This window comes from Pteropus medius, unplaced genomic scaffold (assembly GCF_902729225.1).
Source record: "Pteropus medius unplaced genomic scaffold, Ma_sr-lr_union100, whole genome shotgun sequence".
Taxonomy (NCBI): Eukaryota; Metazoa; Chordata; class Mammalia; order Chiroptera; family Pteropodidae; genus Pteropus; species Pteropus medius.
In genome coordinates, this window is record NW_024351731.1 from 4,600,160 (window position 1) to 4,612,748 (window position 12,589).

The 12,589-nt window shown below is 58.6% G+C and overlaps 1 protein-coding gene across 1 annotated transcript in view; it reads right to left on the reverse strand.

Annotated features, from left to right (window-relative positions):
- FAM135B (family with sequence similarity 135 member B) overlaps nucleotides 1-12,589 on the reverse strand; it is a 166,714-nt gene that overhangs the window by 98,131 nt on the left and 55,994 nt on the right. The window contains exon 2 of the mRNA XM_039845904.1: nucleotides 524-619. Within this exon, the coding sequence (XP_039701838.1) occupies nucleotides 524-600 (77 nt within the window). The 5' untranslated portion in view covers nucleotides 601-619. The remainder of the gene's footprint in view (nucleotides 1-523; nucleotides 620-12,589) is intronic.

A 12,589-nucleotide genomic window follows, 5' to 3' on the forward strand; every position in this document is an offset into this window, starting at 1 on the left:
TTACGAATAATCAGGGTTACGAATCCACGTATCGAATCGTTTTTCGAAGAAGTTCAAACGTCTCTGGATCTGAGGAACTTGTGTTGCCACCTCGGTGGCGAGGACAAGGAGGACATAAGTTTTCTGTCATTTTCTGGTGTTTGCTATACTTTCATTATTACTATTACTTCGAACACCTTTTCATCAACCCCCCGAGCTTCGTTTCCAGAAAACTCACTTTCCTTTAACACTGACGGATGGATTTACGGAAAATCAACCGGGAAGAAGGAGGGCGGAAGAAAGTGCAGGAGGAAGAAAAAAATTAGTGTTTTCTAGTCTCTGTCGATATACGGTTTATTTTCAAACGCACCGAAGGTTTGGATTTTCCACTTGGCAGGAAAAATAACAGAGACCCTCTCCCCATTAACCCGAAATTTCCTGGGACCTGACCTGGCCACTTCCACCCCCTGCCAGGAGAAAAAAAATAACAGAAACCAAAAACGTTTGCGTATAGGCACGGAATACAAGCAGGAAGCATACTCACCCCCTCTGAAAGAGATCCACATTATAAAATTTGTGTAGCTCTACAGAAAACTCAACCGTTCCTTGGACTTCCGACATGATCTTTTCGGTTCATTACCTGAAAAAAAAAAAAAAGAGAGAGAAAGAGAGAAATGAACAGCTTGAGATCACGTCAGGCAAACACAGAGCGTCTGAGCTTCTACGACAGGAATCTGAATGGCGCTAGCTCAGGTGGACGAGAGCACCTGACACATGGGCCCACGACGTGTCCACCGGACGTCACTGGTATCACTCATCGCTTCTTCTATAGGGAAGGACACAGACAGATGAAGGGACTCGCTCCGCGTCCCACAAGCTCACACCTGGAGGGCCTAGGGCTTGGACCCAGGTATCCTATTTCTAACGCCGGGCCGGTCCCCACTGCCCTTCCCTGTCAGTACCATGCAGGTGACAGCATCCCAGCTGTGAGCACCTGCTTCGTGGCCATCGGAGCAAATGGAGCTCTTCCGCTGTCCACCTGTGACTGCTCCCACGCCCAGCTTCCCCGTCTGCAACGGGAAGACTAACAGCACGTGACGCCGATCCGTGATGGGAAAAGTAAATGAATTTGCCACACAGAGCACTTTGCGCAGTCTCTGACAAACAATAAACACTTAAAAAACGGTGGATACCATTAATGATGATTAATGATCATTGAAAATACTTTTTATCATCGTTAGTATAAACGCAGTTTCTACCAAGCTCAGGTGCCAGCAGAGGCAAGGACAAGTGTGTCCTCTAGGGAGCCTGGGAGGCGGAGGGACTGGGTGCCCGGCCCAGCAGAAGCGGAACCCCCGCTCCAGAGGTGGCCAACTTCCCAAACCAGGTGGCCCGAGGGCCACTAACGACAGACCGCGTGGGGAAGACGGGAGGGGACGGAATTAAAGTTCGCCACGTCAAGGATGAGAAGCAAACCAAGAGGGAGACGCGAGGCTGGGCTCTCCGAGGCGGCGAAGCCGTCTGCACGCCCGGGGACGTGGGGCAGGGGAGGAACCCAGCCTCCCCTCAGCACCTACGCCGTTCGTGGTGCTGCACACCGGGGTGTATGTCCATGGCTTGACTCTGTCCAAGAAAACGCTTCGGGACAGAGGTTCTCGCCCCGGGTTGCAGGTAAGAAGAATGACAGATGCTCTCACCAGGACCCCCCTCTGGTGCCAGGAGGTGCTAGTGGCGCGTGCTTTGGTGAGTCGCCTCCCTTTCTCCAGCCTCGGTTTACAACCACGTGTCATGGGGACGATGAAAGCTACCTGGGAGGCGTCCCCGGGGGGATGGCACAGGAGGCGATGACTCGAGCCTGAGCAGGCTCCCAAGGGACCAGGGGCTCCTCCACAGGTGGTGACCAGCCCCACCTCGGGGAGAGGGTGAGCACGGAGGAGGAAAAGCAAGAAGACGTATGTTCTGTCCCTCCCAGCTGGCACGTGGTGACTGGCACCTCGGTCTCCTCTCAAAGCCCCAAAGACGACTTGGGGGTGGCCCACCACCACTGTGGTCCAGAGCCCAGCCTCACGGCAGCTAACAGGGTCTCGAGGGCCAGCTCCCAAGACGAAAGCACAGGGGCTAACAGGAATTGCACTAGGTCCGGCCCTTGCCAACGGCGCTGCCCAGGGAAAACGCCCCTGCAGACACAGGATCCCACAGAGCCCAGACCGCCCCCCACCCTGGAAGTCCTGCAACAGGCAATCCCAAGCTGCAGAGCCCAGAGAGGCCCGGCTCCCAAAGGTGCTGAAAGCCCATGTCCCTGACGGGAGGCCCACTCCTGGCCCTGCCTAGCACACTGGAGCCAAAGTCGGAACCCGAAACTCAGTGTTCTTCCGAGCCATTCCCAGTGAGAGCCAGACGGAGCGGCCAGCACCAGGGTCTGAGGACGAGTTGTGACGAGTGCACGTGCGGTGTCAAGGCAGAGTGCAGTCAGGATGAGGGCGGGACATTAAACCAACCTCTCCATCCACAGCATGGGTGGCCCAGCCTCCCTCCGCGCCTTGGGGAAACACACACAAACAGGACCGCCTGATGACACCCCGGGAATGGCGCCGGGGAGCGCCCACGCGGATGTGCAAACCCCCGATGACCCTGCTCTGATGACAGCTCTGGACGGAAAGCCATCCACGTGGCTAAGGCCGGAACCAGGGAACGGGAAGACCCGTCTGTGTCCCACCCGTGTGGCCGAGGACAAGAAACCACCTTCGGGAATGGGTACTGGCAGGCGTCAGATGCCTTTTCTTACAGACCTACGCAAAGTGCCCGGGCTTTGCGCTGCTGTGCCGAGGGCGGCAATTCTGAGTGGACCTGGAACAGGGCTTCGGAGTGTGCGTGTGTGCACGTGTGTGTATATGCGGACGTGAATGTGCATGTGTGTGTGTGTGTGTGCATGTGTGTTTATGTAATATGTATCTGTATACAGGTGTGTTTGTGTATGTGTGTGCATGTTTATGTGTGTATATTGAAGTGTGTATTTGTGTTTGTGTGTTTGTATGTGTGTACTTACGTGTGTCTGTGTGTTTATGTGTGTGTATGTGTGCATGTGTGTGTATATTTGTGTGTGTTTATGTGTGTCTGCACCTTAGTATATGTGCGTGTGTGTGTATGTACGTGCATGTGTGTATTTATGTGTGTACGTGTGTGTATATCTGTGAGTGTGTGTGTTTGTGTTTGTATGTGCATGTGAGTGTGTGTGTTTATGTGTCAATTAACATAGAATAACTGTTTGTACTTTTCACTGCAATTTTTCTAAAATGTTTAATTAGTTGTTTGTATTTTCTTAAATGTCTTAGAACAGTCTCAGTTGCCTCTGTTAAAAACATACAGACTCTTTTGGGGCAATACCACGATTCCATGGTATTTCGCTCGATGCTTGGAATCCAACCCTTTCACAGACACGTCTTCCTTTAAAATACGATTTTTCTTCTAAAACACCCACCTTCAGAGTGCGCGGCCTCTGAAAGATCACATGGAGGAAAGACGGTCGAGCTGACCACGTGCCGGCGTTTACTCACGGCAAAGGCACGCGGAGCGAGCGCCGGCGAGACCCCAGATCAGGGAACGGCAACAGGCCAGTGCGAGGTTCAGAGAAGGACACTCCTGAGCCACGCGAAGCACAGAGACCCTGCCGGTCACACGCGACCAGGAACGGCCCAGCAGAACGCCCCGCCTCCCCGCGGGTCTCCCCATGGGGCTCCCCGGCTGCCAGCCACCCGCCCCTCCCCCGGTGCTAACGAGGCTGACGACGCCCGCTTCCTGCCCCATCGAGGGGAGAATCCGCTCTGTCCTGACGGAAAATGACCCTGGGAGGGACGAGAACCAGCACTGCTTCTTTGTGGGCGGAGGGCGGCCCCAGAGTCCGCCTTCTGTCATGCTGTGCGAGCACCCCATCCTCACCGGAACCCCCCGCCCCCGGGGCCCTGGACGAGCCGTATCACGTCGCTGAGCCTCAGGGTCCACGTGCAGCGTGCGGGCCCCCACCGACCCTTCCGGCCAGTTGCTGGGGGTCAGAGGCGGAGCGTCTCGTGGGGGTGGTCACTGTTCCAACACTCGGGGTCAAGCCCACAGAGCTGCTCCAAGCACCAGGGACAGACACAACTGAGCCACGGTCCTTCGCCTTCGGGAGACGAGACAGATCAGAAAGGTGACGGTGAGGTCACAACCAGTTCTCGAGGACAAGTCCCACGATACGGGGGCAAAGAGAAGGGAAAGATGCCACGATGCAGGCTTTGACCCCCCAGGTCAGCCGGCCCGAGGGACACAGAGCTCAGTCCCTCAGCCCCTGAACAACCTCAGGCAAGACCTTAATCACTCCGTGCCTCAGTTTCCCCAACTGGACATTGCTGTGGAGCTCGGCATGTGATAAATGTTTAATAGGCACAAGCTGTTAACGAAGAAAATCCAAAACCAATTCTGTGGACACAGCAGGAGAGAAACAATGACCAACCCCTGGCAGGCTCTGGGCGTCCGTTGGGTGCTCAGCTGGCAGGGGGCAGAGGGAAGGCAGAACTCACAGCTCCGACTGTCACCCATCACAGCAAACGCGGCCCCAGCCACTTGGCCCCTGGCGTTTAAAAGCATTTTCTTTCTTTCTGTGCAGAATTCAACAGGGGCTGTATAAGTGTGCTTATTCTTTTCACATCTGAAGACAATGCAGACAGAAGCACCCACACAATGCCGAGCGCTTTTCTCCCTCTGGGGTCTCTGCCCCTCCAGATGTTCGCATGAGGTCTCACAGCCTCGTGGAAGGATAACGGACTCGTCAAGTCAGGCAGAGGCCTTGAGGCACCAAAGACACAGACGACGGTCTCCCTGGCGGCTCTCAGGCCCGAGCCTTCCCCTCCCACCTGTGTTGGAAGCTGGGGGCACACGCTCCGGAGTTCAGCCTGCACCACAGTGGGTGGCGATTCATCCCACCGAAACGCACGCACGCAGACGGACACCTGCGAGCATGCGGCCACGTGCACGCTGTGAGGCGGCCCCTGGGAGAGACAGGACGGAGTCACAGCCAGGGCAGCAGCTCTGCCTCGGCCGGCCGAGGGCCCCGCCCTGACCACGTGAGGGACCAGCTGGGACGTCAAACAATGAGCGCCCAGTTTCCACTCCGTCACCCTACTGTGGAAGCATCTACTTTGCAGGGGCTTTTTTTTTTTTTTTTTTTTTTTTGTTGATTGACACTAATGGATGTATTTTTCAATATTATGAGTGCCCGATACATGGGATAATGCTAATATTAGAATACCTAAAAATAACAATAAATTATAGCGGAGAAGCACTCGCACATGGCAATGAGCTTAGACACCTGAGGAGCCCACCTGGGGGGTGGGGCGACAGCGAAGCCAGGCCGAGCAGGGCAGGCGGGCACCTTTCCCGGGAAGGGCCGGGTGAAGGGCTGCGTGCAGAGTCAGGTCCCTCAGGTACTGGTCCTGGGGGAGGCAGGAGCCATGCCCCTTCTCCCGGCCAGACGTGGAGCTGGCCCCGGCCCTGGCGGCCGACCCGCCTTCGAGGCTGAAGCGTCTACACGGCTCCTATTTTTAGCGCAAGGCTGAGCATCTTCTGTCATCTGGGGGGGAGAAGGCAGGCGGGTGCCACCGTCATGGCCGAGGGGCCCCCGCGGAGACTCCTGCATCTGAGTGGAGTGGGGGGCGGGATGCAGTACGTGATGGCGCCTCCGCCGCCGAGAAGCACTGTTTATCCTTCCCGAAGCCACGGCATAAACAGGAGAGGAGGCGACAGCAAGCCACGAAGCCGCCGCGGAGTGAGTCCAGGATGGCGTTGCCCACGTGGGATCTGCTGGTGCCCTGGCCACGCCGTCTCCGGCCCCACTTCGCCCACATCTGTCATTAGCTTCCCAAGGGTGGCGATGACTCAGCCTTCGTGGGCCCACACGGACCACTCGGCTCTCCGAGCCCCCACCTCGACCGTGTCCCACACGCGGGCCGCTGTCCTCCCACAGCCCCTCCCAGCCAAGGCAGAGAGCCCGTGGGGACCAGGCAGGCAGGGCCCGAGTGACCACGGGAAACCCGACCTCACACATCACCATAAAAGTGCTCGTGCTTTTGGGGATGGACACTGATGGTAGAGGAAGTGGCCGTAGCTCCTGACGGCCACCCAGCTAAAAAACGACACGACGGCCCCACGACGGCCTGGATCGAGCTGCGAGCCCTCGGCCACTGAGGGCAGAGGGGTCATGCGATTCTTAGAAAACAGGAGCCCGGGCTGAGCGGGACTCGGGGGCGGGGCTGCGGGCTGCCAGGAGGCGCCCGGGGAGGACGAGGCCAGCACGGGCACGGCAGGCTGCGGCATCTGGGTGGCTGCCCCCCAGTGCCGCTTTACAAAGCCACAGTGAACGACGCTTTCTGGGGGGTGGGCGGGGCATGACTTAATCACGAGCACATGTTTTTAATTTGTAAAAGCCACCTTCCCTCCATAAACGTCTCGGCGAAGGCTGCCCAGACCCCACGTCCGTGGCCGTCAGGCCATCCCCGGCTCGAGCCATCGTCCCACAAACACCGCCCCTGACTGAGGCCCAGGATGTGTCCGCGACGGCACTGGGGGTCAGCGAGGCAGGAACGAGTAAGACCGGAGTTCAAGGAAGGGGAGTGGGCGCCAGGTGCTGATCACACGTGACAGCAAGCACTGAAAGGGGGCGTGCGGGCGGCCCGTCACCGGGCCACACAGGCGGTGCCATCGTCCCTGCCGCACGGCACCCACCCCCTGAAGGCCGAGCACGTGCGAGAGGCCGTCGCCACCACTCAGCCTGTGGACCACACGCAGAGTGGTATCTGACCCTGGGGAATAAAGTGGTAAACGGTTCACATGAGCGCCACAGCTGCACAGACGGGCGTCTGGGGGTTGGCGGGGTTGGGGGTGGGGGCAGCACCGGCCTTTCTCAAGGGCTGAACTGGGGCCTCCTGGCCACGCAGGTCCATGCTCTGCTCCCCACCCCCGGCACTCACAGCCCCGACCTCTGCTCCGCACACAGCCCGGAGGCTGGGCCCTCATGCTCTGCGGTCAGGGACGAGGGAGTCTGTCCGGAGACGGAGCTGGACAGGGGACAGGAGAGGGAGGGGGACGCAGTCTCATGCGTCTGTCTCTGCCCCGCCCCCTCTCCTTTCCTTCTCTGCTGTCCCCTCCCCCAGCCCCACACAGAGAGGACAGAGGGGTGTGACGAGGCTGCGAGACCGCAGCTCCTCAGGGGCCCGTGACACTGGGGCCAGGCTCCTGTCCCCCCGAGGTCCTGCCACGCGCCAGACCCGACGGGCTTGCCAAGGCCAGGCTCCACGTCGTCCTGAACGAGATACACACACGTGTACCCGTGTAAACGTATGCGCGTGTGTGTGTGCGCGCGCAAGTGTTGGGACAACTGTGATCCTGGACGCTTCGTCACTTTAATCTTCAAAATCCAACCTAACACATGACGTGTGTGTGTGTGTATCTCGAACTATTTATATACATATGTATCACGCACACACAGGCACTATATACGGGGTGTGTGTGTGACACAGAGAGAGACAGAACTGTGAGACTCCAGGGTTCTGACGCCGTGAACAGCAGGGGGAGGAAGGTGTGGACGTGGCCGCCCTCTCCGAGCCGGGCTCGGCACTGGGAGGGTCACGCGAGGAATGCAGACCCCGCCCATCGGCGAGTGGCACTCCGCGAGTCGAGGGGAGCGCCAGGGCACCCGCTGTGCATGCCACCGGGAGGCGGAAGGACCCGGACTCTGCACCAGGGCTTGGGGCGCAGGGGGCCAGGGGGCAGCAGAAGGCGGTTCCAAAGCCAGAGCCACTGCTCCCAGCGGCAGGTCCGCCCTCCCTGCCCCCTCCTTGAGGCCCACAGCCCCCGTCCCCCGCTGGCTGACCACCCTGACGCTCTTGCATCCACTGGGGACGGTGAAACGCTGGGGGACCAGGCCCCTTCCAGCGAGCGTCCGACGGCCTGTGGGTGTCACTGTCTCCACGTGACAGGGTGTCCCAGAGCGCCCAACTCCGCCAGGACTGGCCTGCCCCGCATCCACCTCCAGCACCAGCTCCCTCGTCCCGCCCATCGACCTCTCGCCCCCACTTCCCGCCCCCGGCCGGCATCACAGGGGTCCCCTGGGTCTCCGGAACCCTCCAGCCCTTCCCTAAAATTGATTCCACGCCAGCCCCCCACCAGCCCCCATCCACACCCCCCACAGCCCACGCTCTGCACAGACTATTCCTGGGTCTCGCCCCAACCTGTCCCACTCGGCAACCTCCCAAAGCCCCCTGCCGAGCGTTCCCGTGTGTCGGGCCCATTCTGAGGTTTCTTCATATCATGAACTTAACCCTGACCGTGACCCCATGCGGTAAGTACTGTGATGACCACCCCCGTTTGACAGATGAGGCATAGGTGAGGACAAGCACAGGGGGCCACGCAGCTACATAAGCAGCAAACCCTCATTGTATCCATGATAGTCTGGCCGTGGCCCCGGCCCTCACCGCCAAACCGCTGCGCCTCCGGTGGGGCAGGAAGAGGCCTGTCTGTCTCCCTGGCCCCAGGTCCCAGCTCGAAGGCAGCACAGGGGACTGATAAACAGAACTGAACACTAATTCATTAACTGAACGGGGCTGCTTCGCATGGGGAAAACACCTCTCACACGGAATGTCACACATTCAAATGAGGTTTGGGATCTAACCGTCTCGTTTGGGTGCCTTTCCTGCCCCTGCGACAGTCTCTGTAAACTGTTCTCCCATCTTCTGGACCCTGGCCCAGGAGCCCCGCCACCCAAACCCGGCTTCCACTCCCAGCTCGCATGTACCTCTGGGCCCGCTTCAGGGAACTCCCTAGGCTAGAAGGCTAAGTAGCAACTCTGCTGTGTGTGAAGACATTAGCTAATGAGAGTAATTCACACTAAAGTGTGAATGATGCCAACAGCTGGAGGAGAGCAGGGAGGGAATGGATTTTAGAGCGGGAGTTGAATCAATGCTGTATTTGTTGCATGCGCCCGATCTCCCTGAAACTCGGGGTCACCGTGAACACTCCCAGTCAGCCTGTCCACCTCCCTCACCCTCTCCTCGAAGTCACGGAGCCAAGCTACTCTGCTGCCTACCCACATGGGGTTTTTCTGAGCTGCGGATAAAAACGCGTTTGAACCCAGGCACCCGCTAGCTCTGTGACTTAACGCCTGCCCAGGACCCAGGCTCTCATCTCTAACAGGGGTCTGGGGCAGTGTGGAATGTGTTGGTTTCTCTTCCCCACGCCGACCTCACCACCCCTCCTTTTTCCCTCTCTGGTCCTTTGGGGCGGAATTCAAAACGACTTCCCGGACTGTGCTCTGAGAAGGCTCTTTAATGGGCAGTTCCTCCCAAAAGAATCTTGGTCAAGTAAGTTTGGGAATCACCAGACAAACGAGGTCAGCCCTTGAACCTGCAGGCCTTCTCAGAGACTTTAGCACGCGGGATTCGGTGTAAATCCCCAAGGTGCCCCTCACACCGATGCAGCCCCAAACGTAGGTTTTAGGAGTGTGCGACGTGCCTGAGCAGCACCAGCTACGAACAGTGAACTCAGTTCCTCAAACACAGCTTACAGGATGGAGGAGCAGACGAACCAGCAGAAAATCTCTTTTTGCCCAAAATGTGGATTTGTGATTTCAGGGTGGGAAGTGGACCCTCGGGGGCCCCGGGCTGGAACCTTCCGGCTGTTTACTTTCCAGCCCCTGCTGAGCACATCCCTAGCTGGGTCCCTTTACATCAGCTCTTTATGTATCTCCAGAAGTCTCTGCTATCCAGGGAGGCAGGGTGGTGTGCGCCACAAAATAAGCACCCGCATAATACTGTTGAGTGCGTGGTGGAGGGAGGAATGGCTGATGGATGGATGGATGAATGATGGATGGATGATGGAGGGATGGATGACAGATGGATGGATAGATGGATGGGTAGATGGATGATGGATGGAGGGATGAATGGATAGATGGGTGGATGAGTGGATGGATGCATGGTTGGGTGGATGGATCATTGGATGATTAGATGGATGGATGGATAATGAACGATGGATGGATGGATAGATGACTGGATGACTGAATGGATAGATGATGGATAGATGGATGGATGGACCGACGAACAGATGGACAGGCAGATGGAATGATATGAGGGCCGAAGGTCTGTGCGAGGGTTTGTAACAGTGACCTCCCCGAGCACACCATACACCTGCCATCCAGCCACGCGCCCATGGGCCGCCGTCCCTTCATCTAGGAAATGGGGGAGTCAGCCTGAGTGGGCTGGGCAGGTGACACGCGTTAAGTACACGAAGACTGTGGCCACGCGATGGACCAGGTTCCTGTGCCCTAGTGACTGTGACTCCAGCGAAGCGGGCCTGGGGCCGCCCCCCCAGTTTCCCAGCAGAAGACAGACATTGTCCTTACTCAGACATTCCCATATCAACTCAGGGAAATCCGATATCAATTCCTGGAAATTAATTCAGTAATTTCCAAAACCTTCCCCAGTCCTGTGAGGTGTGATTGTTGCTAGGGCCACCAGCTCACGAGCTGTGGACCAGATAATGAGCCGGCACCATCTCACCAGCCACCCGTCCGCTCTGGGAGTGGCTGCTGCCATCACCCCCACTTTACACATGAGGGAATGGAGGCTCGGGGGGGGTGAAGTAACTTCCCCACCGTCAGGGAACAGAGCTGGAGGTGGGCGAGCTCGGGGACCCTTGCTCTGTGCATGGCATGTGCTCACGGCGCCCCTGCCACGGGCTCCGCTCAACCCCACGGCAGCCCTGCGAGGGTCAGGGTGCCGTCCCACGGCCGAGCTCACTGAGGTTCAGCCACGACGCCCAGGTCCCAGCACCACTGACTGCTGAGGTCGGTTCCCAACTCAGGTCTGGGCAACTGGAAACATCGGCGTCACTTAGGTGGCCAGCCGTGCACACGCAAGGAAGCTGGAGCCTCACGCCACTTCCTGCGGGTGGGTGTGGGGCGGCGCGCACAGCCGTTTAAGGCGAAGCACTTAACTAACGGGCATGGGACGATTAGGTCACGTGTGTCCCCTCCCGAGACCTTCCAGGTGCTCCGTTTCTCTGCCCTTCTCCACCCCCGCTTTAAGCCACCCCCCGCCGACCGTGCGGGGTGCTCCCGACACGGGGGATTAAAGCCTTGGCCTTCTCCTTGCTGCCCGTGCCACGAGCAAACACGCCCTGAGTCCCAAGTGCTAATTACCTAACAAGCCTGCAGTTCCATTAATTACCTTTAAATGTCTCCACGCGTGTCATAAACCTGCCTGCACGGCCCCACCATTATCTCTGCTCTCCAGCCCACCTCGCAGTCTCTGGGTCCCGAGACCTCCCCGCGGAACCACCGGCCCCAGAACAGAAGGAGCTGGGCTGGGAGAGTCTGCACCAGCCGGGTCAACGTGCGAGGCCTGCCCGCCTGCACCGCGTCTGTGGTCCGGCTGAGCCGGGCCCGGAGCCTGGAAAACCGAAGCGGCTCTGGGCGACGGGGGGACGCGAGGGTCGGAGACACCTGGCTTTGCGTGCAGGCTCTGCCGCGCACCACGCGGATGCCTCTCCAAGACCCGGGGCTGCTAGAGCCCGGGAGCAGACGTGAGGCTGACTCATGTCCCTGAGTCCCAGGCGGGTCTCCAAGGACGCAGGCCTCATTTACGCAGCAGACGGTTACTGAGCACGTTATGTGCTGGACGATACATGTGGCCCTGGGCTCTGGATAGTGGAAGAGAACTGTTGATCTCTGTGCTCTGGGGACAGAAAGCAGAAACAGTCTGGACTCATGAAAGACCTTGATTTTAATTCTACTGCTGAACAACGAGTTTGGGCAGATTCAACTTTGCGGTGCCTCGTTTCCATGATCTGCGAAACGAGACTAACGGTTATCTTCCTCGTGTGTCTGTGATGATTAAAATTACACAAAATCCTCACCACAGTCTGGGCCGCGGGCCACCGGTCAATGGTGTCCTTCCACCGACATCCTGCGAACAGGACGCAGGGTACAGGCCTGGGACAGCAGCTCCCCTGGACGGACGCGTGGGGAGGATGGAGAGGGGACGAGAGCACAAGCAGGCTCGCTGCGCCCTCTGTCCCGGCACCGATGCCGGGCCTCACGTGCCGTCAGCGAAGGCTCAGCGAGGATGAGTCTGTGGACGCGTTCACTCCCGCACTCGAACCGCACAGCTCCTTGGTGTAGAGCAGCCAGCAACGCTGGGGGAACCAAAGCCAAACATGGATCCTGCCCCCGAGCTTGCCACATCCAGAGCTTAGGGCCACCAACCCCGCTCGCCCTGTGCCCCAGCCAGGAGCTGTCACAGCTGAGCAGAGCAGGGCCCCATCCAGTGGTCTGCCTCTGGGACTGTCCCCCACGCAGCACCTGCTTCTGTTCCAAAGGACACGTGTGCCCATCGCGTTTATCCACAGGACAGGTGCGGTTCGTCCAGTCCCATGACTAGAGGATCCAAGGAAACCACCTGAACACACGTAAGAAGAGGTTTCCTTGGCTAACCTGTCCCAGGTCCCGGCTAACCTGTGCCCGAGCTGCGGTACGCAGGCCCCCCATGGGAGAGCAGAGGTCAACCACCTAACCAGGCGACTGCCCCGT